Source organism: Streptopelia decaocto, assembly GCF_964273445.1.
Source record: "Streptopelia decaocto genome assembly, chromosome: 9".
NCBI lineage: Eukaryota > Metazoa > Chordata > Aves > Columbiformes > Columbidae > Streptopelia > Streptopelia decaocto.
The window spans coordinates 16,082,320-16,108,603 of NC_138664.1; the positions used below are offsets into that span (position 1 = coordinate 16,082,320).

Genomic DNA, 26,284 nt, shown 5'->3' on the forward strand with positions numbered 1-26,284 from the left:
CTTTAAAGAGTTATTTCTTCCTTTCAAATTGTTGATACCGTTATGAATATACATATTGGAAAAATAAAGTGTTAAATTCATTATCTGTATTTGGTGAAAATACCTTTCAACATCTAGTTCTCCAAAACATGGGTATTAAATAGTAATATGCTGACGGTAAGGTGGTTTGTGTCAAAACCATGATAATTAGTCTTGACTTTGAAAGGCGGCCAAAATGAATAAATTACCTACTGAAAGAATTTGACAAAGAGGAGTGTACACTATATGAATAAAAAACCAAAACCAAACTGAGCCATCCAAGACATATGTGGGATGATTTGGGCAGTTTCTGTTTTATTCATAATCTGATGTCTGAGAGGCATAAGCAATGACAGAAGACAAAGAAAAGCTGAACAACAGGATGTCTATTACAAAAAGAGAACTGGTTGTGACAGGAATATCAGAGAAAACTCGTGTTAGATTACATAATTACTACTACCTGGAAGAACATAAAGACAAGACATTTAGGAAAGCCAAAAATGTGTACAGAACATAGAGCAAGACTTGCAATTTTTTTCATGTCAGTACTGAAGAGTTATAAAGCACCAAGGGAACCAATCCCTGTCAGATTTATCTGCAGCATATACATCTACTCTCAATAACATCAAGTGTCAGAAATTCAAATTTAAGAACACGAATCAATAGCATTAAACTGCCACATATAGAGAGGCAAATCCTTAGAATATAATTTATGGACTAAAGTCATTAAAATTCCTTAAAATATACCTGTGCTATCCTGTTCATCTAACTACATTACTCTTATTTTCCCAACACATACAAATTTCAAAAAACATTTTTATTCATATATGAATGGACAAACACAATTGCACATTCCAGATGCAACAGTATCAGAAGGACCTTTATCCCTTTGGCCAGCTGATGTCCAGCCTGACTGCACACAAAGTCCAAAATTCCACTGAGCTTTTTTACTCTTCACTATCACATCACCAAGTTGCCCAATTCACTATTATCATATTCACACATTTCAAATCCTTCTCTTCTATTGCACATGTGTTTTCCATTGCTCATTTTCACAGAATCACAGAGCGGTTGAGGTTGGTAGGGACCTCTGGAGGTCACCTTGTCCACCGCCCCTGTTCAAGCATGGACACCTAGAGCCAATTGCCCAGGACCATGTCAGCCAGCTTTGGAGTATCTCCAAGGGGAAGACTTCACAGCCTCTCTGGGAAACCTCTCCAATGTTCAATTCTATTTCATCATTGCCATTAATTCATGCGGACTATCTTATATTATTTCAGTGCTGCTGCTAAGGATTCAGTATGAATCTTCCTAAAAATTAATGAGAATGAAAAATCATCATTAACAAGTATCCATAGCAACCTGTCACATCCTTTGATCCACTTATTTTTTTTTCCATGAACCTTTATTTATCCTAACTACATGGCTATGAAAATTGTGGGCAAAATAATTTTATCAGTGTAAAATGGAAGCAAAGGAAAATTAAGAAAATAAAATTGATTTATCCGTTCAGGTAAAGTTAATTTTTAAATAATTAAATCCACATATGTAAAAGTATATAAATCTGCAGTGCAGTAACCTGCTTAACCTATTTAACCAATTGAATCTAAACAAGGGTGACACCTATTCAACACTCCAAAGAGATTCTCTCTCCAACGGAAAAATCCAATTTGTACTGCAGCCAGTAAAGAAGAAAAATCTTCAAAAAGCTTTGATGGGAAAATCACTTACCCTGCTGTTTCACCTGGCTGTCTGTGCTCTGTTCTTCTCTTTTGCCTGTAAATTCTGAGCAAGATCTGTTTTCACCTCTTAGATTTCCTTCTAACCAGCTCCCTATTGTAACCTTGCTTTTCTTTCCCATACATACGCTCCAGGTTCTCAGTTGGTTCCACAGACTTGTAAGAGCAATTCCAAGTTTAGATGAAGTTTCAGGACTCGCAAAGAGTAAGAAATCAGTGCCTGCAGACACTTGAAATGTACTCAAACAACATGACAAGTATCAAGTCCTTCAACCTGGTGATTAGGTACAAGCATGAGACCAGAATGAAACATGATGTCGTATCTCAATCTGCCACCATTCTGCTTCTGAAACCTCTTATTTCCCTGCTTAAGAATCCCCAAATTACAACCAACATCCACCACAGCTGCAGCTCACTACTAAGTACAAATTTCTGCTGTAGGTAGATGCAGGAACCTATCAGCTGATTTCCTTACACAGTATTTTAGCAAAGAGCTTCAAACACAAAAAACTGCACAGTAGTGTGGCATTTTTCTTCTTTTCTTCAGGAAAAAAACCTGGTATACTGCATTGACTAAAGGAGATACAGAATGTGAACACTTCGAATACTGATTTTTATTTCTTAGTCTTTAAAAATACCAAAACTTTTTTCCTCTCGGGCAAAAACAATATATAGGAAGCTCTTTTCAAGGCACATAATAAATGAGAAAACCTAAATCAGCTTTTCCTAGATTAATTTGGGTTGAATGTTATTTTGTATTTACTTATGTGGGAACACACGCTTTTACGTAAAACATCTTCTGTGGCATATGAGATGCAACCATCTGTCAAATAGGAAACATTCTGAATTCAACAAAAACATCTTAAATACGGAAAACCCAATCACTATGTAGGTACTAGTTCTTTATTTTAATATGACAAAAGTCTGATCCCTCCTTTGCCTTGAATTTATTCTCTTTTCTGGAGTCTGTGGGATAGCCACTGTTTTCAGATTGAAAGAACTGTCTTAACTGGCATCTTTGAATCACCACAGCAATTCGATTATTTCCGGAATGTGTCTGACTTAAGTACAATTTACATTAACTGAGAATAAGCCAGATGAAAAGATTTATTAGGCATCAGAAATTTCAGCTAATAAGGATATACTGTTATAATGAACCTTTTTCTGTCTGCACCCATATACGGAACAGTTAAAAAGGAACAGCACTCCTACAATGGACAAACCCATCAAATAAAAATTATTTTAAAGCAATGTCTTTGTTAAATGATCTAAAGACATTCTCTACAAGATGAGGGTCTTTGATAGATGCCGCAGTTTTGTGTGAAGAATTGTATGCTGAAATACTCTGAATACATAACCAAGTCCGAAACCTCAGGGATTACATGCATATGAGAGGTATATCCTGTTTACATATTCTGCTTTCTTGTCTTAAACTCTAATGGTACACAGGAAGAATACAGCAACATTCTCTCCCTTCTTCCCCATCTAAAAACCACTTGACTTATTCATAAGCTAATACCAACAGCATAAGAAACGGCCAGCTACAGGGTGACAGTTAATTCTAAAGAAGAATACCATCCACTTTCAAAAAGTGTATTAGCTCTCACCACGACACGACACCTAGTTTTCAGCACTACTAGGCTTCAAGAAGTGAATAACAGCAGTGATATTCAATCCAGCACTAGAACGGGGTTGGAAATCTCTGACTGACAATGGTCTGCAAAATGAAGGAATGGGTTGGAATTTTCTCCTTAGCAGGATTGCAATAGTTAGGTTCTTAAAAAAACACAACACAAAACCAAAACAGAGCGTTGAAGACATTCTCTTTGTTTTTAAAGCAGTTGCTTTAATTCAGTATCCTTGGTTCCTTGTGGGTATCAGTATCCTTGTTCCTAAGTGGGTATAAATGAAAACATTATGTTAAGCTGAAATTTATTTTTTCCATTTACAGAAAGATGTGCAAATCTGTTTAGCAACAAGAATCCGATTCATAGTTAATTAGTTTGCCCTGCTTTAGTCCTTGAAGGATTTTACATGTTGGAAACAAGAACTTAAGAGCCAGATTCTTCTGTGTTCCCTTTATCTTCATTTTTTTCCCCCCAACTTATAAGCCTCAGAATGAGAGTGCTCTCAAAGATGAAATCTTTGGAGATTCAGTGATAATTGCTGATCTCCTTTACATGTAGTTCACTCTGAAAAATACCTAAAAGGAACTTGCAGGTGAATGAGGCAGCATAATTCCAGAATTAGGCTTGTCACTGAGTTCTTTTGAAGCAGAAACAGCTTCTGATGCTTTAGCTAATTCTGACACCAAAGGAGAAATTCCTCATCTCCAGTTCAAAGACTAATTTGCAAGCTTTCTTAATACAGTACCTAACTAGAGAACATTATATACCCCATCTCTAAAATACTATTTTGATATTCCTTTTCCTTCTCAAGGGCTCTATTTTGAACATGAGTACATCAAACTGAGAAATTAATTCATTCTGTCACATTCATTCTGTCTTTGGAGTGATTGTAAAGAGAATTACAAATTCACATGTTTAATGGGCTAAGTTTCTTGCCTGATTCCCCCTTCACTATTTTACAAGAAAAATTAACTGTTGTCTATTTATACTTACTTTATTTTGATTGGCAAAAAGATAAATGCAAACCATGATGAGAACATTTAAACCAATTTAAATGGATTCTTTATGTAATAGTGATATCCCTGATTAAGTATCTGGGATCTAAAGGTAAAGATGGTTGATTGGCTGACAAATGCAACGCTTGAGGACATCTCTGACTGGTGTATACTGAAGATGCATAGTACACGACACAGACAGAATAAGGCCAGAGAAAATTGCTGGTGAATGGCCAGATTTAATAGAAATATGAATTGAACTGCCATTAGAAGACTAAAGTGTATTAACAAGAAAATACCTACAAAAAGAGGAAACAAACTACAGAGTAAAATGAAAACCAGTCTAATTTTTTAGCCTCAAAATAGGAGGAAATGACACATTATGGCTGACAATTTTCTGAACAATTTCTTCCTGCATTGGTAGAATTACCTACCCTTGACATCACAGGGTTAAAAGGAAATGATAATATTCTTTCAAAGCCCAGAGAATATATGCTAAAGTTTGTATTATTCTCATTGTGTTGCATGCCCTATTTTGTCAATTTACTTATCACCACATGCAGTTTTCTCTAGGGGAACCAGTAGCTAAGCACCGAGTAAACCACCACTAAATATTTTTAGTGATAAACACTTCACACAAAAACTAAAGCTTCTGAATTCTTAAGGCTGGTCAATAATCCTCTACTTTGAGAAGAACTGCACTGAAAGTGAGGGATGGTTTATCATACCAGCTATTTAAAGCAGATTCTTTATGTGCATCAGGGGTATTTACATGTTGTAGATACTATTTCATCCCAAACTTTTTCACAAATATGTCACTACCCACTTTTTCCAATAGGTTCTACGCATCTAAATGCATGCTGGCAGTAAAGTAGACAGTACTGGGTTTTTCCCTGCGACCATCAAATTTTGTGGTACTGTTTATAATACGTTAATTGACTAAAATGCTACTAATTGAGTATTATACAAAGATTAAACAAACACACTAAGTTGGTCTTCAAGAAAACATACTCCTTCCTTGCGTGCCTGTTAGTATTGGGTAGTAAGTGGCAAACATTGCAGCTTTGCAGAGTGTAATCAAAGAAGCTGCAATCAGCCATAATCTCACAGAATTCATCTAGATAGACAGATATGAAACTAGATAAGAAAATAATCTGGTGTGGTTTGTAGAAATACAGCCATACCCTATGCAGAACCTTCCAGCAACATTAAACTTTACTATGATGAGGGTGAATCAGTTTAATATGAAATAAAACCCCCTACAATCTTCTAATAATTCTTGTGTTCAAGAGTACTATTTATGTCACATGGGTTTAATAAATGCTTAAAGGGCAACTGTTTCTATCAGTGCAATATTAATTATAATCATTTTTATTTAAAGTTTTCTGTAAGTGTTCAAAGATTAAAGTAGCATAGTGATTTTTCAGAAGAGTTTCATGAGACTACAAAGTATAACCTGATATTCTACTTATTCTGCTGACAAAGACACTGCATCCAAATATTTAATCTTTAATACCAAAAACGTTACTTTTTTCCCCACTGTATGGTTCAGTTTAACAGCATTTTTAAAGTAGAAAATGTGAAAAGGTACTTGATGACTTGCCCTCAAAAAAGATCTCTCTGAAGATTTTCTGTTTGAACTACAAAGCAAAAAAGGACTGAAATGAATGTATGAATATGAGAAGATGGCATTAAAGCTGTACCAAACCACAGAAAAGGTGATATCTGGGCACAAACTACATTCTTCTCGACTGCTATTAGACGATATCATGTAGATCCTGTTTAAATGTTCTGGTTTTCTGCCTTAAATAAAACTCTAATGACACACAGGAAGATTACAGTAATATTCTCTCCCTGTTTTAGTGAAAATATCTGAGCAGTGGCTCTTTCTGCTAAGGCAGGGGTATCAAACTCATTTTCACTGGGGCCACACCAGCCTCATGGTTGCCTTCAAAGGGCCAAATGTAATTTTAGGACTCTATAAATGTAACTGCTCCTATACTTATGTGCTAAGTCTTCCTCAAACAAAAAGTTACATATCTTCAGTAGACGAGGCACTTCATCTTGAAGAGAAATGCTACTGCCAACATGCTTGTTCCAGAAACGAAGAAATCAGGATTTATGAAATCCAGACTCTTTCAGATGCAAATTAACCCCAATTTCCTGTGGTAACTCTATAAAGAAATTTAATAAAAATGATAAATATTGTAAGAGGGTGTTTAGATACTTATAGTCTACCATGCAAAAAAATCACAACCAGTTGAAAAAGCAGTTTGACGGTCCTATAAAGATCTTCCTTCATCTGTACTATATTGCTTTCCTACTGAGAACAAAAACTCAAAGATTCTGTCATACTCTGAACTTACCCACCACCAGTGCCTCCGTTTTTGCTGAAATGTGTACGAGGCTCACTTGATGCCAGTTTAAGCAGTTCATTCCACTCCCGTTCCCATTCTTCTTCTGTATACACCAAACCTGACTATGGGAGAGAATGAAATACCTTTACGATTGTGCTGGTACAAAATGGAAGCAGAGATCTTTAGTATTATTTACAACTTACTTTCTCTGAGCTTCATACATGATATGGTTTAATATCCTGGACCATTAATGGTTCGACATTTTTAAATAAATTAATATTCTTTCACCTGAATAGAAAAGACCCAAACCTCTAACAGCATGCTGGATTACATTTCTAGCTGAGGGTCTGCTGCTGCTCACACAGTGCTCCACTATTGCAGATCCAGTTACTCATGCCCATGTGAATTCCTTGCAACCACAGTCACATGCTTTACTGCCCATTTCTGGAGGTTTGCTTTCTTCCTCAATACACAGAACTACTACGAATGCCCCTTGGCTGACAGGCAATGCTTTCTCCCTCTTTTAAAGGGCAGAAAGGGTACAGGAGTGCTTCTGTGTTCCTGTGTTTCCAGGTAGCCTGAAGCAGCTGAGTCAGTCACAGCTCAGCTGTGTTCTCACTGTCTGCTGCCAACAAAAAGCAGATTACAAATAAGTCACAAACATTTAAGCATATTCACTGGATTGCATTCAGGATTACTCCTGAAATGGGCTTTTCTAGCCACTCTTCAGGCACAGACATCTTCAGAAGATAATACAGCTTTTAATCAAAAGTCAAACCAAATCTACAGATGATTTTAATTAAGAAACATCCACTCAATATTTGGTCACAGATCTAAGAACTGTACCATTCTGCGGAATCTTTCCTAATTGGGGTTTTCTTTCTTTTGTAGATTTCATTCATTCATTTTATAATGCCTGTGATAGCTAAATTATGCATTTAATTTTGCAGCCCAAAATTTTCTACACGTTCCAAATCCATCTTAGACCTTTGTAGGCACAAAACTGTACATATTTATGCCCACAAAGCTACAAACACATTTTCATTCTGATACAAAAATTCTAAATACAAGTAAAATGGAAGCACAAGGAATTTGACAGCAATTAATACTTTCACACCAAACTTCAGAAGAACACATTTGACCCTAAATGGTATTCACAAGACTGTCCTTAGGCCACACAAACCTCCTTATTCTGCTGGGTCTGTTGCCATCTCCATCTTCTTTTCAGTGCTTCCCTTTCAGCTCCACTTCTCATCATAGTATAGAGGGCTTTGCGTAAAACAAGGTCCCGGTCATGAAATCCCCACATCCCTAAAGCAGCACAAAATGACATTCAGCTATAAAAAAGCTACAGCCAAACAGAAAGTAATTAATATTGCTCTATTAACAAAAGAAGGAATGCTTGTACGTTATTTAAGAGTCTCCTTTGCAAATAATTCACTCATTATTCTTGAGGTTTCCTAAAGAAACACTCAATATAGATAAGCTAATAAGCAACAAGAGGCAATTCTAACAAAATTTATACTTGAAGGAATGACTAAGGATTTGACTGGTTTCAGTATTTGCTTGTAGACAACTTCAACTTTGCTGCAAGCGATGGCATATTCCACGCACAGGTCGATTTCAGCTGTGGCTGCCAACAGAGCTTGCAGCCACAAGGATGCTAATGACAACTGCTGGCACTGCTGTGAATTGCATATGATACCAATACCCAAAGGCCTCGAACTCTTACACAGCATGATGGTAAACTGCCTTTGGCTTCAACATCCAAGTAAAGAGATGAGCATTTAAGATCATTGGAAGTCTAAAAATACAACCAGCCACAGGCTTTCAAGCTCATTTTAAGATAATAAAACATCTTCATGCAGTTGAGAAGAGTAATTTGCAAGAGAAGAGAGCAGAGCTCTCACCAAGACGTGCCCATAGACAGCCACCTTTCAATTAACATTGTCAGCTGTTGGCATTAAATGTCTATTTAAGACTCTGCAAGTCAAAATACTCCAAACATTTGCTGGACAAAATATACAGTTCCTCCTAATTAAAAATGAAGTGAACAAATATAAAAGGATCCTTGGAAACAGCAAAAGCTTTTTTCTTACTATGTCTTTCTCAAAGAAGAGACTCTTAAAAATATTTTAAATCCCAGATTTTTAAAAAGTCACCTTTAGAGTTCTATTGGTGGAAGGTTTCAGCAACTACAACAATAACAAGTTTTCTTATAACAGGTTAGGATACAGAAGGCATATCAAAAACTTTAAGCTTCACAGGTTTCTATTTATTTGAATGAAGAAAGACTTCAAAAATTTTGTATTAACAATTAATTAATCAATTGGAAATTATTTTAATTCACCCAAACTCTGTTTCCCATACACTTAAGCACCACCAGGAACCAAAAGAGATAAAAGCTACATACTGCATTCTTGAAGACAGCAAGACAACTGTTTAACAAAAGCCAGAGAACTAATGCGATTCCTTGCTCACAATGAGGACAATCCTGCAGAAGCACCTGGGATTTGCCTGTTCCAGAGCTGTTAGATTTGGCTGGGTGAGGAAAATACAAATCACTGGTGTTTATGATATATGGTTTTTGATATTGTTGCAATTATACTTATTTTATAATTTGATAAATCTTTTACCTTCATCCGTCAAACATGGCAAAAGCAAACAATACTCAAGCAAAACTAGAATAATATATTGCTCCAGAACCAGGCTTTTAATGACAGTCTTTGCATCCCACGTGTTTCTGAGCTTTTGCGGGTGACAGAGAAAAGCAGTCAATATTTTTGGCAGAAGGTTTCATGTACACACTCTCCCTTACCTAAAGATGCAGCATGCAAGAGGCAGTTTCCATCACCTGTTGTAGCCAAGGGAAGAAGACGTTTGCAGCTTGTACACACCGTGGACCACCAGTTCAGTCGTCCTGAAAAATAAGCATCTATAAAAATGGTGGAGGGGATACTAAAGCAAGATACATGCTGTGTACAGGCATTCAGCAATGATGTGGAATGTTGAAGGTTAATTATTAATGTCCTTTCTGCCAAATAAACTTAATGTCAGAAGTCAAAACTTAAAAGACTAGAAATAAGATGCAGATAAATGTAACTATTCTCTAAATGTATTTGGAATAAGAACGGAGCACCTTTAATTAATTTGCATCTTCCATTCTCATATGTTGCATTTGAGGATGGATTTCCAAAGAGGTCATTGCCTAAATGCCATTACAAGTCTTAGTATCAGTTCCAAAACATAATCGACATTGGCCTCCCGTACACAGATATGACAGATTACACTACAGTAATGAAGTCTCAAAAGACAATATGTAATATGTATACGTTAATCCAAATACGTTACTGGTAAGTTTGTTAAGCAAAGAACTGTTGTTTCAACCAGGTGGATTGTTTCAACAGCAGATTCTCATTTACCATACTGTAAGTCATGATTAGACCTACTAAAAACAACAGCTACACTACCAAAGAATTAAAATGAGACCAAATGCATAGCCTAAGACCTAGGATAGCATCTCTGAGAACATTTAGAGAACCACTTGTCCATCATGAAGCATGTTTTATAGACTATAAAACAGGGAAAGCATTATGAAAAAGAGTGACAAGAGGACGGATATTTGATGTATCTACGTGAAGCAAATAAAGTCGTGAAGAGTACCAGTGCCTAAGCCAGCACTGGAAGCACATAAATCCTGGCACACAGGGTGCCGTGTGGTGGCTTCCTGGAGTGTTCAGTCCAGGTTAAATAGTCACCTGAACATTCTTTAGATTAGAAATTTGGCTAATTGTATAACATCTTTGGGGATAATGAAGAGCAGATGATTAACAATGATGAGTAGAGCTGCTGTATTTCCTGAGACTTTTGGAAAGTCTGTGGGTAATGCACAATGGAATAATTGAATGAATAATGCAATGGGCAGCCTGTGGTGACTCCATTTCTTTGTTTGTCCTCTTCTGCAGACTTTACTTGCAAGCTGAGAGGAAATAGTATCTATATTGTACAGTCTGTCTTGCATTTAAGGTTAAAACTCCAAACCAGAAATAAGTCCAAGCACTGAAAAAACCCTCTTCTCCATTAATATATTTTCATTACAAAATTATACTGAAGTGTATTTGTAATGGCAGGTAATACGTATTGTGCAAAAACAGTATCACGATATTTTAACATGCAGCCCCAATTACTTGTTCTGGGAACTAAGAACTATTTAATTAAATTTCAACTATTCAGTATGGCTTAAGAGTTACTATACTGTAAAGGTAAAGATGCATATAAGATCAATAATTATGAAGACTTGGTAATCCTCATATGATTTTAGCAGCTAGCTTGTAAATGCCCAACATCTCAGATGAGGCTCATAGAGTTCTAAATTAAATTTGCATTAAAGAAGCTTAATTTAAACTGCTATTGGACAGCCTTTGGGAAAGATAAATCTGAAATAACAAGTTATTGTTTTTAGCAACTCCTGTGTCTGTGGGCTGTGAAATAACAACTTGCAACCTGTTTTTTGCAGATTGTTTTGGTGGTATCGTATTCAGTAATAAGTTACACCAAGGTGCTGCTTAAAGTACAGTTACAAGACCTAAAACAGACTTTAGGATTTAAGGGAATAATAAGTAGTATTGTTTTGCAGATTAACTACCAGCTATTGGTAATAAATGTCAAAGTCTGGTGTTTATGAATCTTTTCAATAACAGGAGCCTTCTACAAAAGTATTCTGCTCTCAAGTAGTTTATGCAAAAAAATGTTTGTGGGCTTGGTTAACATCACAAAGCTTATGGCTCACTAAAAATCAGCAGAAATGCACTGGATTATAAGGAAAAAAGCAATGCATTTTCATTTTTCAATTTACTGGTTATAGTGGATCCCTTTAGGGAAACAACAGGAAAGCGGAGCTTAAATGAAAACTGGAAACAGTTCTTCCTCAGGCTTATTTCTGTCTGTTTTGATAAGACAATATTTATGGACAAACTAGACCCATGTCTCACTCTCCCCCTGTTGGTCTACTTGATCTCGTTTCTTATTTTCTCACAAAATCTATTTAATCTCCAAAAACATTATTTCAAGAAATGTATCTGTTGTTTTACAGCAAAAATACTCTGAGAATTAATATAGCCATATTCCAGTACACTAAAATTTTATTCTCATTTTCAATCAAGATTTAAAGTCCTATCCACAACACAATCAGAGAGACAGACACAAGCACACACTATTCTTCGCATGATATTTAACACCTCAGGGGCAAACTCCAAAGAAATGTCGACAGACTCCAGTATCCCTCATGCCTAATGACTGCCAACTATTTGTGTGTTCTGGTATTATCCCAGTCCTGCACTACTCAGTGTGTATCAGATTTCACGCATTACAAACCATATATTGTCTCCCCGTGCTCCCCTACTTGGAGTGGCTAACAAGAATCAATTGTTCTGATACAGAACCAGGTAAATATCTTGTATTCCATGCAAAGAAGGTATGTTGAATCTCAGAGGAAGTTTTGAACACTTTAGAAAACAGACAACATTGCTACATTAAAATATAGTATCTGATGACCCCTAGAACAAGATGCAAACATCAAAAGCTACCCTGTTGTAAACCCACTACAACTGTAGGCATGGATAGAAGACGGCCTTATGCAACTGTTAGGTTGAAAAAGTCAGTATCTGAGGAAAAGGAAATAAGTATTTTAAAACCAGTCTTAGGTCAAGTCCTCAAAACCACTGACAGAGCAGACATCTCACTGAGTGGGACACAAAGTCCGGTTTCCTGTGTTAGTTGTACATGTGGTTACACAGGTAAGAGTTCTGATGGCTTTTATTTGTGGTTGGGCATTCTGGAGGTCTTTCCCATGTGGATTCTGTAGCATTTAATAAACAATATTCATGTTGCAAGTTTTTCTCCTATGGAAATACTAAAAGTAAGCTATCTGCTTATTATCATGAAACCTGTAAAACCTTACTCACAAATACGTTTGAAGTTGGCAGAGTTAAATTTAAAAAATAAACAGCGGTACAATACTAAGAGAGAGCTTGGTGATACAAGCTCAGTTTCCTGGAAAAACTAGGCTAAAACAAGCCTTTCTTTCATTTCTCCAGTACATTGTATTCCCAGAAATCCACCTCTCATCCATCCCCCAAGACAAGCAAGTCACAAAACATTTTCAACTGCAAAGGAAGTCTAATTCTAGACACTCCATATATTCTCAAAAGCAAAGGTTCACTCTAAACACTCACCAACTCCCCCCTGGAATCCAACAGCAATAACTGCTCTGGGACGTGCACAGGACTGAGCAGTTAAGTCAACAGAGATCACTCTGCCCACACAGAACAGTCAGGCAGTTAGTGAGGGATGCAGGAACCTCAAATCCAGATTTCAGAGAGCTGCTTCTGTGCTTTACATGTTTCTTAAATGAGTAGCCAAGAAGATTTGTTTGTTTCATTTTAGTTTTAGTCCTTTCATACAATGAATGTGTATTTGCAACTATTGACTCAAAGAAAATTACAAGAACGGATTTTCTACATGGGCTTATTTTTATCATTCAGTGACTGCTTACTTTTTTAAAAAAGTGAATTATTACAGTGTTCACCAATACATTTTCTGTATTTCAAAGAAAGGACCTTCTTTGTAGGAGCTCTCTGTATTAGTCTAGATGATGAAATCAGCTTCGCAGCAGCATCTGCAAGGCTATTCATATTTAGTGATGTCCTTGAAATGTAATGTTGAGCTGTGCATGTAGAAATAAGTAAAAATGAGCAATCAAGTAAACGCTTCTCTTTTAGCCCAATGCATAAGCAACACAGACTGTCACAGAAGCTACTGACTAGAATGCAGATCAAAGATCATAAAATAAGATAGCACAGAAATATACGGTGAGGCCTACTGGCTGCAGATAACTGATACTGAGTTCAGTTACCTGCAGGGAACTGCAAACCCAGGATTACCAGTTTTCTTCTCTTGTTTCTTTCATAAGCTGAGACAGATGGTTTTCTATGACATTATTGCATTTCTTCCTACTCTGTGATAAAATATTTGTCATTCATATTAGAACTGAATTACACAAGCATGCATTTCAAAGCTTGGAAATCAGGAAATTAATGCAGCTCTCTTGTAAATATAATGGTTGCTATCCCAGCACCCTGCATGTACTGTGTGGAAATCTGCTAAAAAATCTAGGATAAGAAAATGTTTCTACAAATTGAAAAGGCATCAATTTTTCTTTAATGAAGCTTAATTTTTAATAGTTTAAAATCAAACTTCTCCAGAATTTTGGTGGACTTGTGTTTGGAGATGTGAAACCCAGACTTAACAAGGGGTTATCATTTATTTTACCTGTAGCTGTATAAAATGCTTCATATAAAACACCTGAACACAGAAAGAAAAGTGTAGGAAAGCAATATCCTTGTAGCTTCATACAAGTTTACTTTCAATTTTTGCATTGAATTATATTTCAGCACTGCAATAGAAACTTTTCTTTCTTTTCATTAAAAACACTGTGTAAAACCAGCCATTCTTCTGTCTATGTTATTGAACTCATCAGTCCAGTTCGGGCAATAATGAACAGCTGAGTTTATCAGATGCACAAAACCCAAAATGCCTTTATGAATGGGCTGAATTCTATGCTCTAAGAGAAATATTCAGAAAGCAGTCACACACTGAGTAGAGGATACAGTGCAGCAGCAGAGAGGAAGTAAATAATTCTGCCTTTATCTGGGCCTGTCATTTATAACCTCACACAGCATTTCTGAGTAAATCAGGAATTTTGCTTTGAGTTTCTATACAGGTAGGATGTAACCTGAACATCCTTCCACACACAGATGTAATGGTAGCAAGCACCTAAGCATATAAAAGAGAACAGAAAAACCTTACAGGGTTTTATAGACCTCCAGCTCACACCGTCACTTCAGACAACACGTGCGACAGTCTGTTAAAAGTAATTTTGCTCTCCCAGTCTGTGCTTTGTGAGTAGTAAGCTGCTTTATGCTCCCAGCAAAGTTCGTACTCCTTTTGCCTAATCAGCAGGTTTTCTTCCTTTCTCTTGAAATTCATGCCCTTAAACCCGAGCATCCACCTCTCTCTCTTCCGCCTAAAATATCCCCAGCCTCAGCTACAGAAGCTACTGTCCTTCATGGGGTTTGGTTTGGTTTAAAACATTTTAGGCCCCTGGTTGGGAATGCACCTTATCTGTCAATTTCCTTTATGTCATTGACCAAACCACAGTCAAACCGGGCCCTGTTGGTAGGAGACAGTAAAATGTCTAGTGCTAAGGGACTTTCCTATTAAGTCACTCTCTGCATTTCAGACAAAAATATGTCTAAAATAGACAGGAAATAAAAGGAAACTGAATGTCTAAAAGTCTTCAATAGAGATAAAAGGTGAGTTTACATGAACTCTTACGTGATTTTCTTAAACATTCACTGTTTGATCTATTTAACCTACTTGAAGTGAAGCACTGTTTCCCAAGAAATTCTAGTTTATTTGAACGAAATGTTCACCTAAGTAAACTAAGTCTACACAGGCTACAAGAATACCTGCGATCAAAACCACAAGCACCTCAAGAGGTCAAAACACCCTCCTTTCTGGCATGTAAGAGGCTCTGGGGAGGAAGGGACTTTTCCAGTGTGAGTCAAGTTATTGCCCTAATTAATGTGAAGAAAATAATAAATGATTTATTCTATTTTCAGAGAGATTTGAGAGAGGAATGCTAATAGGCAGAAAAATCAGTAGTTTCTGCAGCCCTATTTCAAGTTCAAAGCCAGCCAGCTCTGCATCAATTACAAGATGTCAGCTCTAAATTCACATTTTCCCTGATTTTAAGGTCAGAAAAACACTGATCCTCTAGTTTGTACTCTTGCATTAACTGACTCTAAAAGCTGTAATTTCACTGTAGTGGGTAGGTTAGTGGGTAGGTCAACAATGATACTGAAGCAAGGTATTTTTTGAAAGCCCTGTGGAATTTTGAGTGTTTGGCAGAGCTGTCAGAGGAAGAGCCATGCTGTTCTATCCCCCTCCTGCTTGCATTAGCTGGTACCTAGAGAGACTAGATATGCTTTTTTGACAGGTGAAATGACCATTTTCATGCTTCACAGTTGCCTGGTAGCATTCCTGCATTATTTTATACTGCTATTTTTTCCAGAAGAAGGCCTTCCGAATACTGTTTGTTGTTTTTTGTGGGGTTTTGTTTGTTGGTTTAAGTATTTACTGTTTGATGCTATTATCTAAGTATGTCTTGCTTTTCAAATACCAAAGCCAAAAAGTGAGCACATGACAATACATGATAAGTACTCAGTGTGATGCCAGATTGGCAGAGGTCCTGCCTAAATATTGTGATACTTCCCATGCAGGATGCACAATCTCCAGAAATGAAGCAGGACTAGAAATGTCAACCAAAGTGTCAGATTGCCCAGCTGCTGATGTCTAAAGCATTTACCCACCTGCTTGCTCCAAAGCAACCATTGTTGCCTGCTCAATTAAGTCTCGTTCAATGAAGCTTCTGAAATCTTCACTGTACACACTCAGGTCTGGTAGTTGGAATGTGTAGATGGGCATCTCCAAAGGGAACTGTTCGTTGCTGCACTCGTTTGCTACATGTGATCGAGCAAGGGAGACTATAGCTGAGCTGGCATGAGAAATACCCCTGGAAAGACGCTTTTCTGGAGAGAAACCAAAGAGATAGCCTATAAGACTACGTAAACCACCCATCAACACAAAGTTGGCAAATTTTACCGCACTTAGGCATTTATTCCACTTCTTGTTTGTTACCTTTTTTGGGTTATTTCCCTACTGTAAAATATTGCTTAGTTCTTACTATGGATCCCTATGGCAAGTCACAGAAACTTCAATCTCCTTCTAGCAAAATAGATAAACAGTAAAAGTAACAGGATATGAAAGACAAGTATTTCTATTAAACAAACAAACAAAGTATCTTAACTTTTCAAAGATGCATTGGAAGAAACATTTACTGGCAGACAGATGATAATCAGTTAATGTTCAGATTAATATTCAGCAAGAAGTTTCTCTCTGCACAGGTGCAGTGGCACTTTTTAGAACATGGTACAACTGCTGTCCTGTGCTTCAACCAGACCCACCGCAGGTCTCCTTTCAAGCTGTTCTCTCTCAGCCATCCTTCGCAATGGAGGTTACTTTAATACTACAAAGTCTCCTGGGCATTTTGCTGAGTTTTATTAGTGAGTTGACACCAGGTTTATGGAGTGTCCTACATTTCTGAATATGCAGAAAGCTTCCTGTTGGGATTTATGTAAAGTTAGATAATATTTTCATTGATTTTTCCTTAGAAATTGGTACCTTATCGTACTGGAAGCTTTTGTAAAAAATCTACTTGGTGCAAATACACCTCTGTAGCTTTATAAATACTACCATAAACTAGCCTTTAGAGATCAACTCTCAAACATGTACAATGCTATATTAAAATAAAAGGAGTTCCTGTACTGCTGTGTCTCCAGAAATTAACAGGAAGCTTCCTTAAATGCATCTTATCACTTAAGCTAACAGTGTTTTAAAACATCTCAAACTGATGGTTATTAAAAATTAATTTTCCTGGAGTTTGTGAACTTTTGTTTCTCTAATGGATCCAAGTTTTCTAATTTTAAGAGCCAAATTGCACTCCCTGAATTGGGAGGAGGGGTAGGAGATTTAATTACATTTGCATTTCTTTCTTCTCCCTGTACACCTGAGCTATATCACTTTTAAACAGGGGAACTGAAGCATGTGCTCTCTGTTTGACATGTCCTTGCTACCACTCCTCCATCACTCCCTCCCACCATGGTCCAGCCCTCACCTGTTGGCTGCATCCTCCTCTCCCAGTATGCAGCAAGACCCTCCTTTCCCTTCTCTGCTCCTCCCTGAACATCCTCCTCACTCCAGGCTCACATTTTGGTCAGAGATGGCTCTCTCATCATAAGGTTGTCACTCGAGCATTGAATTGGTAACAAACTGACTGTCAGTGCAGGCGTTTAAAGCCAGATTCACCCCACACTCCCTACTACACCCAGTAAAATATCAAATGGCTATTTGAGTGCAAACTGGGCAGTTTAATAACAGAATTTAGAGTGAGCTATATCCTAACAAGCATGAAGGGACACAGTTTTATCAACTCCCTTTATTTGTATACAGTGCTTTTAAGAGTCACAAGCAGCACTACAGTTCCTTTTCTACTAATGAAAGTTATCAGTTTTAAAAAAGCTTTACTGACACTCATAAGTACTGATGCTGTTTCCTGTTTAGTAGGAGGGAAGAGCCAACAGGAGAAGGGGAGACTTTCTGCTCCTTCTAATGTCTGCACAGAAAGCCATCACCCAGCTAGCGCAGTTCCCTCCCTACATGACAAGCTGTCGGACTTGTAGATTTATTTTGGTGCAAACTACCGTTCCTTGATAAAGTAATATTAAACAGTCAGAGACACAGAGATCTGAAATGAAATCTGTAAAAGCTCTGCAAACAAAGAAGTACATTCTAATGCTTATCATCCTGTACTGGAAATCAGCTGACTCATTTTTCTGAAGGTTTCAATTTCTGTTTGGCAGGGGATAGCAGGTTGTCCTTTCTTCTGCAGAACCATAAAAGAACAAAATTTTAAAGCTCAAAGTTATTCATAGATTTCATTCATCCTAATTACATACAGTGAGTAAGAATGTGAAGGCTGAAATATGGCACTTTTTTTAACCTTCTTTTTGGACTTAATAAGCATAGAAAACTACATACAATAGTGGTCTCTGACACCCTCTAATTAATTCCTTTTACACGTACCAGAGGACTGCCTGGGGACAATTTTTTTGTACTTTAATCGCACAATAAAAAAACAAACTTGCAGAACTGAAGCAAAGCTCATGACAACTGAGACATATGAAATGCAGGGTCCCGCAGCAAGCTCTGTGGATCCCATCCCAACGACACAGTTCACAGGTGGATGGCAAATGATTTCCAGCCCCCTGCAGACAAGCACAACTTGCAAGCGGGCAAGCTAGAAAGCTGCTTGTCCACAAAAGCCCTGGAGAAGAGCTCTTACCTTGAGCAATGTCATCCTGCCTCTGCAGGCAAGGCCGCTCAGCCTTTGTCACCTGGGGAGGCTGCTCTGGCTCCTGTGGCTTGTAGTATTTGCCCTCGTTGAACACCTGGGGCAAGTTAGCTGTGTGCACCTGCCGGAGCTGCTCATAGTCACTCAAAGCTGCTGTCAAGTCCCAATTTTTGCCTGCCAAACAGCAAAAGGACATTCTGATCACATTGTGTCTGACAAATTGATAACCTGGAAACCATATTCATATGCACTTTAAAGATACATTTGAGTAGAGAAAACCACTCTTTCTTACAAGCAACAGCACGGGAACTGAGGTTCTTTGGATAAAATATTTTACAGCCACTCCTCCCTCAACAAAATGCACAGTTCATAAACACCTTGAAAGTGCACAGCAAATGGACAAAGAGAGGGAAAAATAAAATAAACCTTTTTTTTTTTTTTACGTTTATATGTATTTATTTTTTTTTTTACATTTATATTGGAGAAGATCTCGGGTAAGCTCTTGTCCAACCTCCTGCTCAAAGCAGGGTCAGCTGTAAGATAACACTAGAATGCTCAGGGTTTTATTCAGTTCAGTCTTCAAAATGACAAGGATGGAGACTGTACAACCTCTCTGGGAAAACTGTTCCCACATTTGACCTTCTTCATGGAACTTACGTCCACTCTGAACCTTTCGTTTCATCTTATACCCATTGTCCCTTGTCCTCCTGTCACACGCCACTGTGAAGAGACAGGCTCCAACTCCTTGATAACCTTCTTACTGGCCCTGGAAGCTGCTCTTATTAGAAATGCCCTCAAAGCCCCCCCACATCCAGCCCCTACAAGCCCTGCTCCCCCAGTCTCTCCTCACTGAAGTTGTGCTCCAGCCCCCAACAACCTTTGTAGCCTTCCCCTGAACTCAATCCAATTCGTTACTGCCTTCTTGGGACTGGAGGCAAGGGGCAAAATCAGACACATTATTATAGATGTCTAGTAAGTGCTGAGAGGTATCATTCACTTTCCTGAGCTTGACCATCAAAAACCAGTTATTTTCTCATCCATCCAGACTGCCCATCCCAGTTAGTTGTCCATTCATCCAGACTGCAACATCCTAACTGGAATATAGCAATACTGCGGGAAATGTATCAAAAGCGTTGCTGAAGTTGAGGTAAATGGTATTCACTGCTCTCCCCTCAACCACAAACCAGACATTTTATTATTTAAGGACTTCTCTTGCTCCGATTCTGATCAAATGGCTCCAGAAGCCGGGAATGTAAGATGAACACTAAATACCACAGAACTGAACATAAAATAATGAGAGGCAGTAATAATTCACATCTGTACAGTTGTATTAATAATAAATAATAATTGGCAGCAATGATGGAAAGATGTGACTGTTAGTGTGCTATAGCACAGAAGAAAGAGTGAGAAACTTTCTTCTCTTTCCATTCGCAGAGCAGCTAGAATGCAAAATGCTTCAGGTTCCTTTATCCTATGTATCAGAGAGAGCTTGCTCTCTCGGAGATCTTTTGGAAAGCTGATCTAGGAGAGTGTTTTATAACAAAACATGCAGTGAAAGGATTCAGTCAATGTGGTTCCACGTCTGTGTGAGCTGCTGATGGAACCTGTCAACAGACTTTTCTACAAGATTTGCTTCCAAGCTCCCACTTCATCCTGGTGCTCTGACCAGCAATAAGAGAACACAGGCTAATATCCCAAGATAAAGGGTTTGTTTAGTACACATGGTGAAACAGTACTGGTCACTCTCAAAAAATGATGATGAAAAAAAATGTTGAGATGTTTGTACGTTATTTTGAAAACAATCCTGCTAAGTTAAAATATATCCATGTCCTAGCATTCTCCAAGTACTCGTTTTTAATTGGAAAATAACAAATACTTAATAGCAAGATAAAAGTCCCCACTAATTATATGAGACTTTCACAGCATTCCATGAGCACTTTTTCTGGGAATTCCAAAGTAACCTGAATCTGATTAGTACAGGATTTATTACACACTATAAAAGGTTGTCACTTTATGTACTTTGAAAGCTACATTACCTGAGTAGCAGTTAAATATAACTTATTTGCTTACACAAAGGAGAATAAGCTAAAAATAGCACAAAGCAGCTTTATACAGTTAAAAGAAAGTCTTTCCTGTTACAGTCATTACTGTGAAAAACATAAACCTAACTCAAGTAAGAAAAAAACATTACAAACAGCTGTTACTGACAGAGTTGAACTAAACTATCTCAGGTTCCAAAGTACTAAAAAGAAATGTGAAAGGAGCATTAATATCACCAAGCAAGAATGTTCTACACATCCTGAGTAGTCCAAAACATAAACCACCATGTCAATCAGATGAAATAGTTTTATAAGTTACGCTGTAATCTTCTATTAGAAAGCCTGTAGGACAAAAATGCATATTCAGGGAAAATTGTCAGAGATCCTAGAACAAGCACTTGAATTATTGCCAGAACTTTTTTTTTCTAAAAATCCCATGTAAATGCAACAGCTACAATCCAGTCAGGGCTCTGCTCTAACTATATTTATTATATGAATCAAATTGCCCAAGCCAAACATGGAAGAATCATGAGTGTGTTCCCAAGACTGATGTGATCACATACCAATGTCTGGAGTAGGGATTGCTTTTCTTTGGTTCTGCTTTTAGGAGGCACTAACAATATGTTTTTAAATCGTCTTCTCACCCAAGAGGACACTAAAGTAAAACTTTAGGAAAAAAAGTGAAAGTGACAATAAAATATAATTATATGAAATGTAGGTTTAAACAAAATAGCATTATCCAAGTATTGGCAATGTTAGTATTCCAGCACAATGTGACTCCCAGCAACAACCTGGGTTTATTCAGTACAGAGCCTCGAGAAACAGACCCATAGTAATGGAACTCAGGCAGCATTTCTCTAGTGTCAGGGCATTCCTTACAGGTCACCTGCTCAATATATTTTCATGTTTAAGTTCTGAAATCAAACACAAATCACTACGCACATGCTGTAGATGACTGCTGTGTGACAGGGCTTTGATGTATGTCATATGGAAGCAGAAAATCAGTAGACTAACAGAAATGCTGCTGTCCTTAGTTTTAGGCCAAACGCAATCATTTTGTGTAAAGGCTCTATTAAAAGGTATTTCACAGACATAACAATATTATTTTGGGACACACCATCACATCAGATGACAAATCACTGGTAGCACCGTATACTTAGTAGCAATTGAATTGCTCCAAGGCAGCGCTGACAATACTAAGTTTACATGAAAGGCTTTGAGTCTCTAATGGTCATAGAATATGAGGCAGCAAAAAGCTGGAGCAGCACAAAGCTGGTTAGAAAACACAGGTAGTGAATCATGATCAGGATATGGGAATCAAATTAATTCACTAACTCAACTGAAAGAATACTTTTACTGAACAATTATTTCAAGAACAGCTGCACGTGCTAAGTCTGCAGGTGTAAAATTTAACAGGACTGAAAGGTTTCTGCTTTGAAACCAAGTGTTTCTATTATGGAAGAAAAACAAGGAAACAAACAAAAAAGTGCAGCTGAGTAAAGAATGGAAGATGTACTCTGAGGGCTGGTACTGATGTTTTAGAGCCAGAGACAGCAGGCATCTACATGAAAGGGGAATTCAAAAATGAACTCAGTTGCACTGTGAAGTTTCTGTCCTGAATTATAGTTGCTTGAATAACAACAGGAGGCATTGCCAGCCTGAAGTAAAAACAAAGACTTAGATAAACAATATATAATTTAAGAAGCCACTTATTCATTTTTGCCTTACCATCTCAAGCTGAATTAGGAAAGGGTTAAAAAAAAATATGCTAAAGAACAGCAAGGGTAGGACTACTCACCTCAGAAGGATTCCAGGTGATTCAGTTATTCCTGATGATCAGAGAGGACTGCTTCCCCCCACCTCTGCCCTAGTTAGACAACCTGAGGACTCTAAGAAGTGTTCAGAAGGGAGTTTCCCAGTGATCTGCTGCTCTGAGACTTTGTTGAGTTTTAAATAAAATAATATACAGCACAGACAAAAAAAAAAAAAAAAAAAAAAAAAAAAACCAAAACAACAGCACTATATAGTGCTCTCTATTGGAAGCTCTCTTGGAAAAGTTTCAGAGTGACCTGACAAAGTCATGGTTTCTCTCTTTAATAGTTCTGTTTCCAACACCACATTTTAATAAGCTGATAACTTGAAACCTGAAATCTGAATGCAGAAGAGGACTAGAAACTGGACTTTTGCTTTAAACCATTTAGTTCAAGTTTATCACTTACTGTGATTTTTAACATGAGAAATACTCTGCCTTCATAAAGGTAACATGGTTAGCGCCACCCAGGCTTTACAACAGTTTTCACAGAGCTTAGGCAGCTGCATTCCCCTTTGTTTTTCCGGAGAGCAAGGGTCCACCTTTTTTTTATCCTAGCCTTTAACTTGATGGTGCTGTGAGAATAAAGGGACTTTTTAATGCTCTGCAGCACATGAGTAATCCCTGCTTGTGTAATGTTAAGCACATGCTTCGTCAGATCACAACTCATACTTGCTAATAACAAAAATCAAGCACCCATTAAGCAGCCTATGCTTGTTGTACCAATACTAGATTTTATGTTTTTCAGCCAGATAATATTCAGGCAGCAAGATCCAAGCAACATGCTGTTATTCAGTCACTGGATTTTTTGCTTTTTATTGTTTTGGCTAAAACAGCACAGCTTAGCAGGGTTGTAATAGTTAATAAATCTATTGTCTTTCACTTCTTAAAACAGATATAATAAAAGTAGAGGACATTTATCATTAATTAGTAGGAATAACAAACATGCAACTATAAAGCACTCCCCCCAGCCAAGCTGTCAAATATCCACCTACTCCAATATGTTAAAAAGAACATTTGAAAGGTCACTAGCAATTCTTGATGTAATGCTAAACAAAATGCTAGAAAGGAAGCAATTTGAGATGGGGAACTAAACAGTAAGGACCATTATGAAGGGCAACTTGCAGCAACAGCATGTACACAGGACTTCAGCAAAGGAAATTTTAAAAGTGGTGCAAAATGCTGCCTAAAGCTAAACAGGATGAAAAACGTAAGAAAAACAGTGCAGAAGGGTAAAGTTAGACAGAATTAAACTAATTACGATGCCGCCTGTGTTGACAGTTCATGAGCTGCTGGTGCATATTGTCTAAGAAGCAGAGGTGATAAAAATATACTGTAAGAAAATGTGAAACGTTTGCAAAACAAAAAGAGAAAAAAAAAATAGAAGAAGCCAAAAAGCTACACGGCTCACAGAGAGAGCAACATGAACAAGATTACAGAATGATGTATTTCAGAACATAAAAACAAGGCCCAGAGAACCTCAAAAAGACAACGGAGCTGACCAAGAAAGTAAGCTGGAAGGAAGAGAGAGCATCATTTTTCAATGTGACAAATATAAGGAAGTAAAAAAGGTATTTTGGTGAGATGGCTGTAAAATTAAAATGCACACACCTTTTGAAATTTTTAATCATTCTAATTGGCTGCAATATCTCCCCATGCACTTCATATTTAATGCTCTTTTTGTTGTTAATGAAATTCACACTCGAATGAAGTACTATTTAGAAAACATTTAAAAAAAAGAAAAAGAGACTACTGAAGAACCAGTAGCAGCAATGAAGCTTTCAAGGTTTTAGCCACCATTTCCTAAATATTTTACTATCACCGTCTGTATTTTTTACTAGCAAGTTGGAACAAAATTACAATCCCACTCTTACTGAAGCTAATGCAAAGATCTCACAGAAAACAACAACCAAACAAAACAACTCCACAAAACAAAAAAAACCCCAAACCTCCCTGTGGAAAAACAAGAACAAAAACAAACAAACAACACTCCAAATCTCCCTATTAAAACCAACCAACCAACCAACACCAAAACACAACAACAAAAAAAAACAAAACAAACCTCCCTATAATAAAAAATCTAAACAACAAAACAAACCCAAAACCCAACCAAATGTCCCTGCCCAAAGAACAGGAAAAGCAGACAAAAATTTTGTTCTCAATACCATCCCAGTCATTGTAACTCCTTCGAATCTCCTGCAGAGAACACACCTCTGTGACCCACATAGCCCATGGCAGTTTAGAGAAAGGTGTTCTTGGCATAGCAGCAGAGAACACAAAGGATCAGCTGTTAGGTGGGAGGTACATCAGCTTCCCTTTCAGCCCAATTAATGGAACCAGCATTTTATGTGACACTATATTGTGTATCAGTAAAAAACAATTACACAGGTACAGGCATTTTCAGCAGGAAAAGGTAGCCCTTCCCCTTAGGATGGTGTAAACTACCTGTAAAGTTACACAATTCGAGATGTTCACAAATGACAAGGCACAAATCCAGGAATTGGCAGGCTAAAAACAAAATCCAGAGCTCTTATTCCATCTATGTTCTTCTGTGTCATCTGTCAGTTTGGATTTTGAGCAGTTAAAAGGTAAAACAATACGAATCTACATCATGACATTTTCCTTCCAAGAACACAGGAAAGGGTTCTCAGCTGGAAGCGTTGGCTGCAAGGCTGAGGGAAACAAGAAACACTCAGCGTTCTACAGTGAGGTCTGAACAAGACAAATCCTCACAGCGTTTCATGGCACAAATCTAGTATGAGTATGAGTGTTATCATCTTGACTTACAAGTCATCAGTTTGACCCAATGGAATACAGGATTATGGGACAACATAAACAGAGAGGGCAATAAACTAACTTTCAGACTGGGAAGAATAACCAGCCTGAGGGGGACAGTGAATATGAAGACACGATCTATGAAATGGACCTGTAAGTTCATTTTGAACTCAACACAGAGAGTTAACACTCCAGACTAATGCATTTATGATGATCTCTTGCTAACCTACTGGGATTCACACTTCTCTGTAATTCGACACTTAGATGAAATCAGTTGAAATAATCAGGTCCCCAAGAATTCTACATTAAGGGCTCCTCATTAACAAGGATGTGCCTAAGTCAGACCAACTTATGTCCAACTGCAGCAAAAGAAGAATTTTTATTCCTGGGGTTACATGGGTATTCAATTGAACAGGAGAATTCAAAAAGGCCTGAGGGTTGTGGACCTCCCAAAACAGAGGAAAGCCTTTGAAATTTTTCCTTTTCCTATCAACCTCAATTCTGTCCTGCCTAGGTTTAAAGTTAGTTTCTGTACTCCTGATGCCCTGTATAATTGAGAAATGAAAACGTTCACATTTGCCACAACAGGAAGAAATTAAAAGCTGAACATGGTTAATGTATTTTGTCATTAAGAGGAATTCTCTGCATACTTGTGTAGCTGGGAGGATGATGTTTTGTGAGATGCCATTGGTTAAGAGGATTAATAATTACCAGTAATTATATTAAATCTTGAATTTTATTTAGGACCATGAGGCAATATTATCTTTAGACAACTAGGGACATTGTTCAATCATTCTAATATCTTGTTCAAAACTTCACAGGAGCCTTTACTGTCTTAGCTGAACCTAACTTCTATACTTCTGTCTTCTCAATGCAACCCCCGTTTATAGCT

At 37.5% G+C, this 26,284-nt stretch overlaps 1 protein-coding gene across 15 annotated transcripts in view; it reads right to left on the bottom strand.

Moving 5' to 3' along the window:
- Positions 1–26,284, bottom strand: part of OTUD7A (OTU deubiquitinase 7A) — a 118,315-nt gene that overhangs the window by 18,433 nt on the left and 73,598 nt on the right. For 14 of the 15 annotated variants that reach the window (XM_082061336.1, XM_082061335.1, XM_082061332.1 and 11 more), the window contains 5 exons: positions 18,760–18,942; positions 16,169–16,387; positions 9,556–9,657; positions 7,921–8,048; positions 6,747–6,859 (listed from right to left, as the gene is read on the bottom strand). In XM_082061336.1, the coding sequence (XP_081917462.1) occupies positions 6,747–6,859; positions 7,921–8,048; positions 9,556–9,657; positions 16,169–16,387; positions 18,760–18,942 (745 nt within the window). The remainder of the gene's footprint in view (positions 1–6,746; positions 6,860–7,920; positions 8,049–9,555; positions 9,658–16,168; positions 16,388–18,759; positions 18,943–26,284) is intronic. The other variant, XM_082061337.1, reaches the window with a different exon arrangement.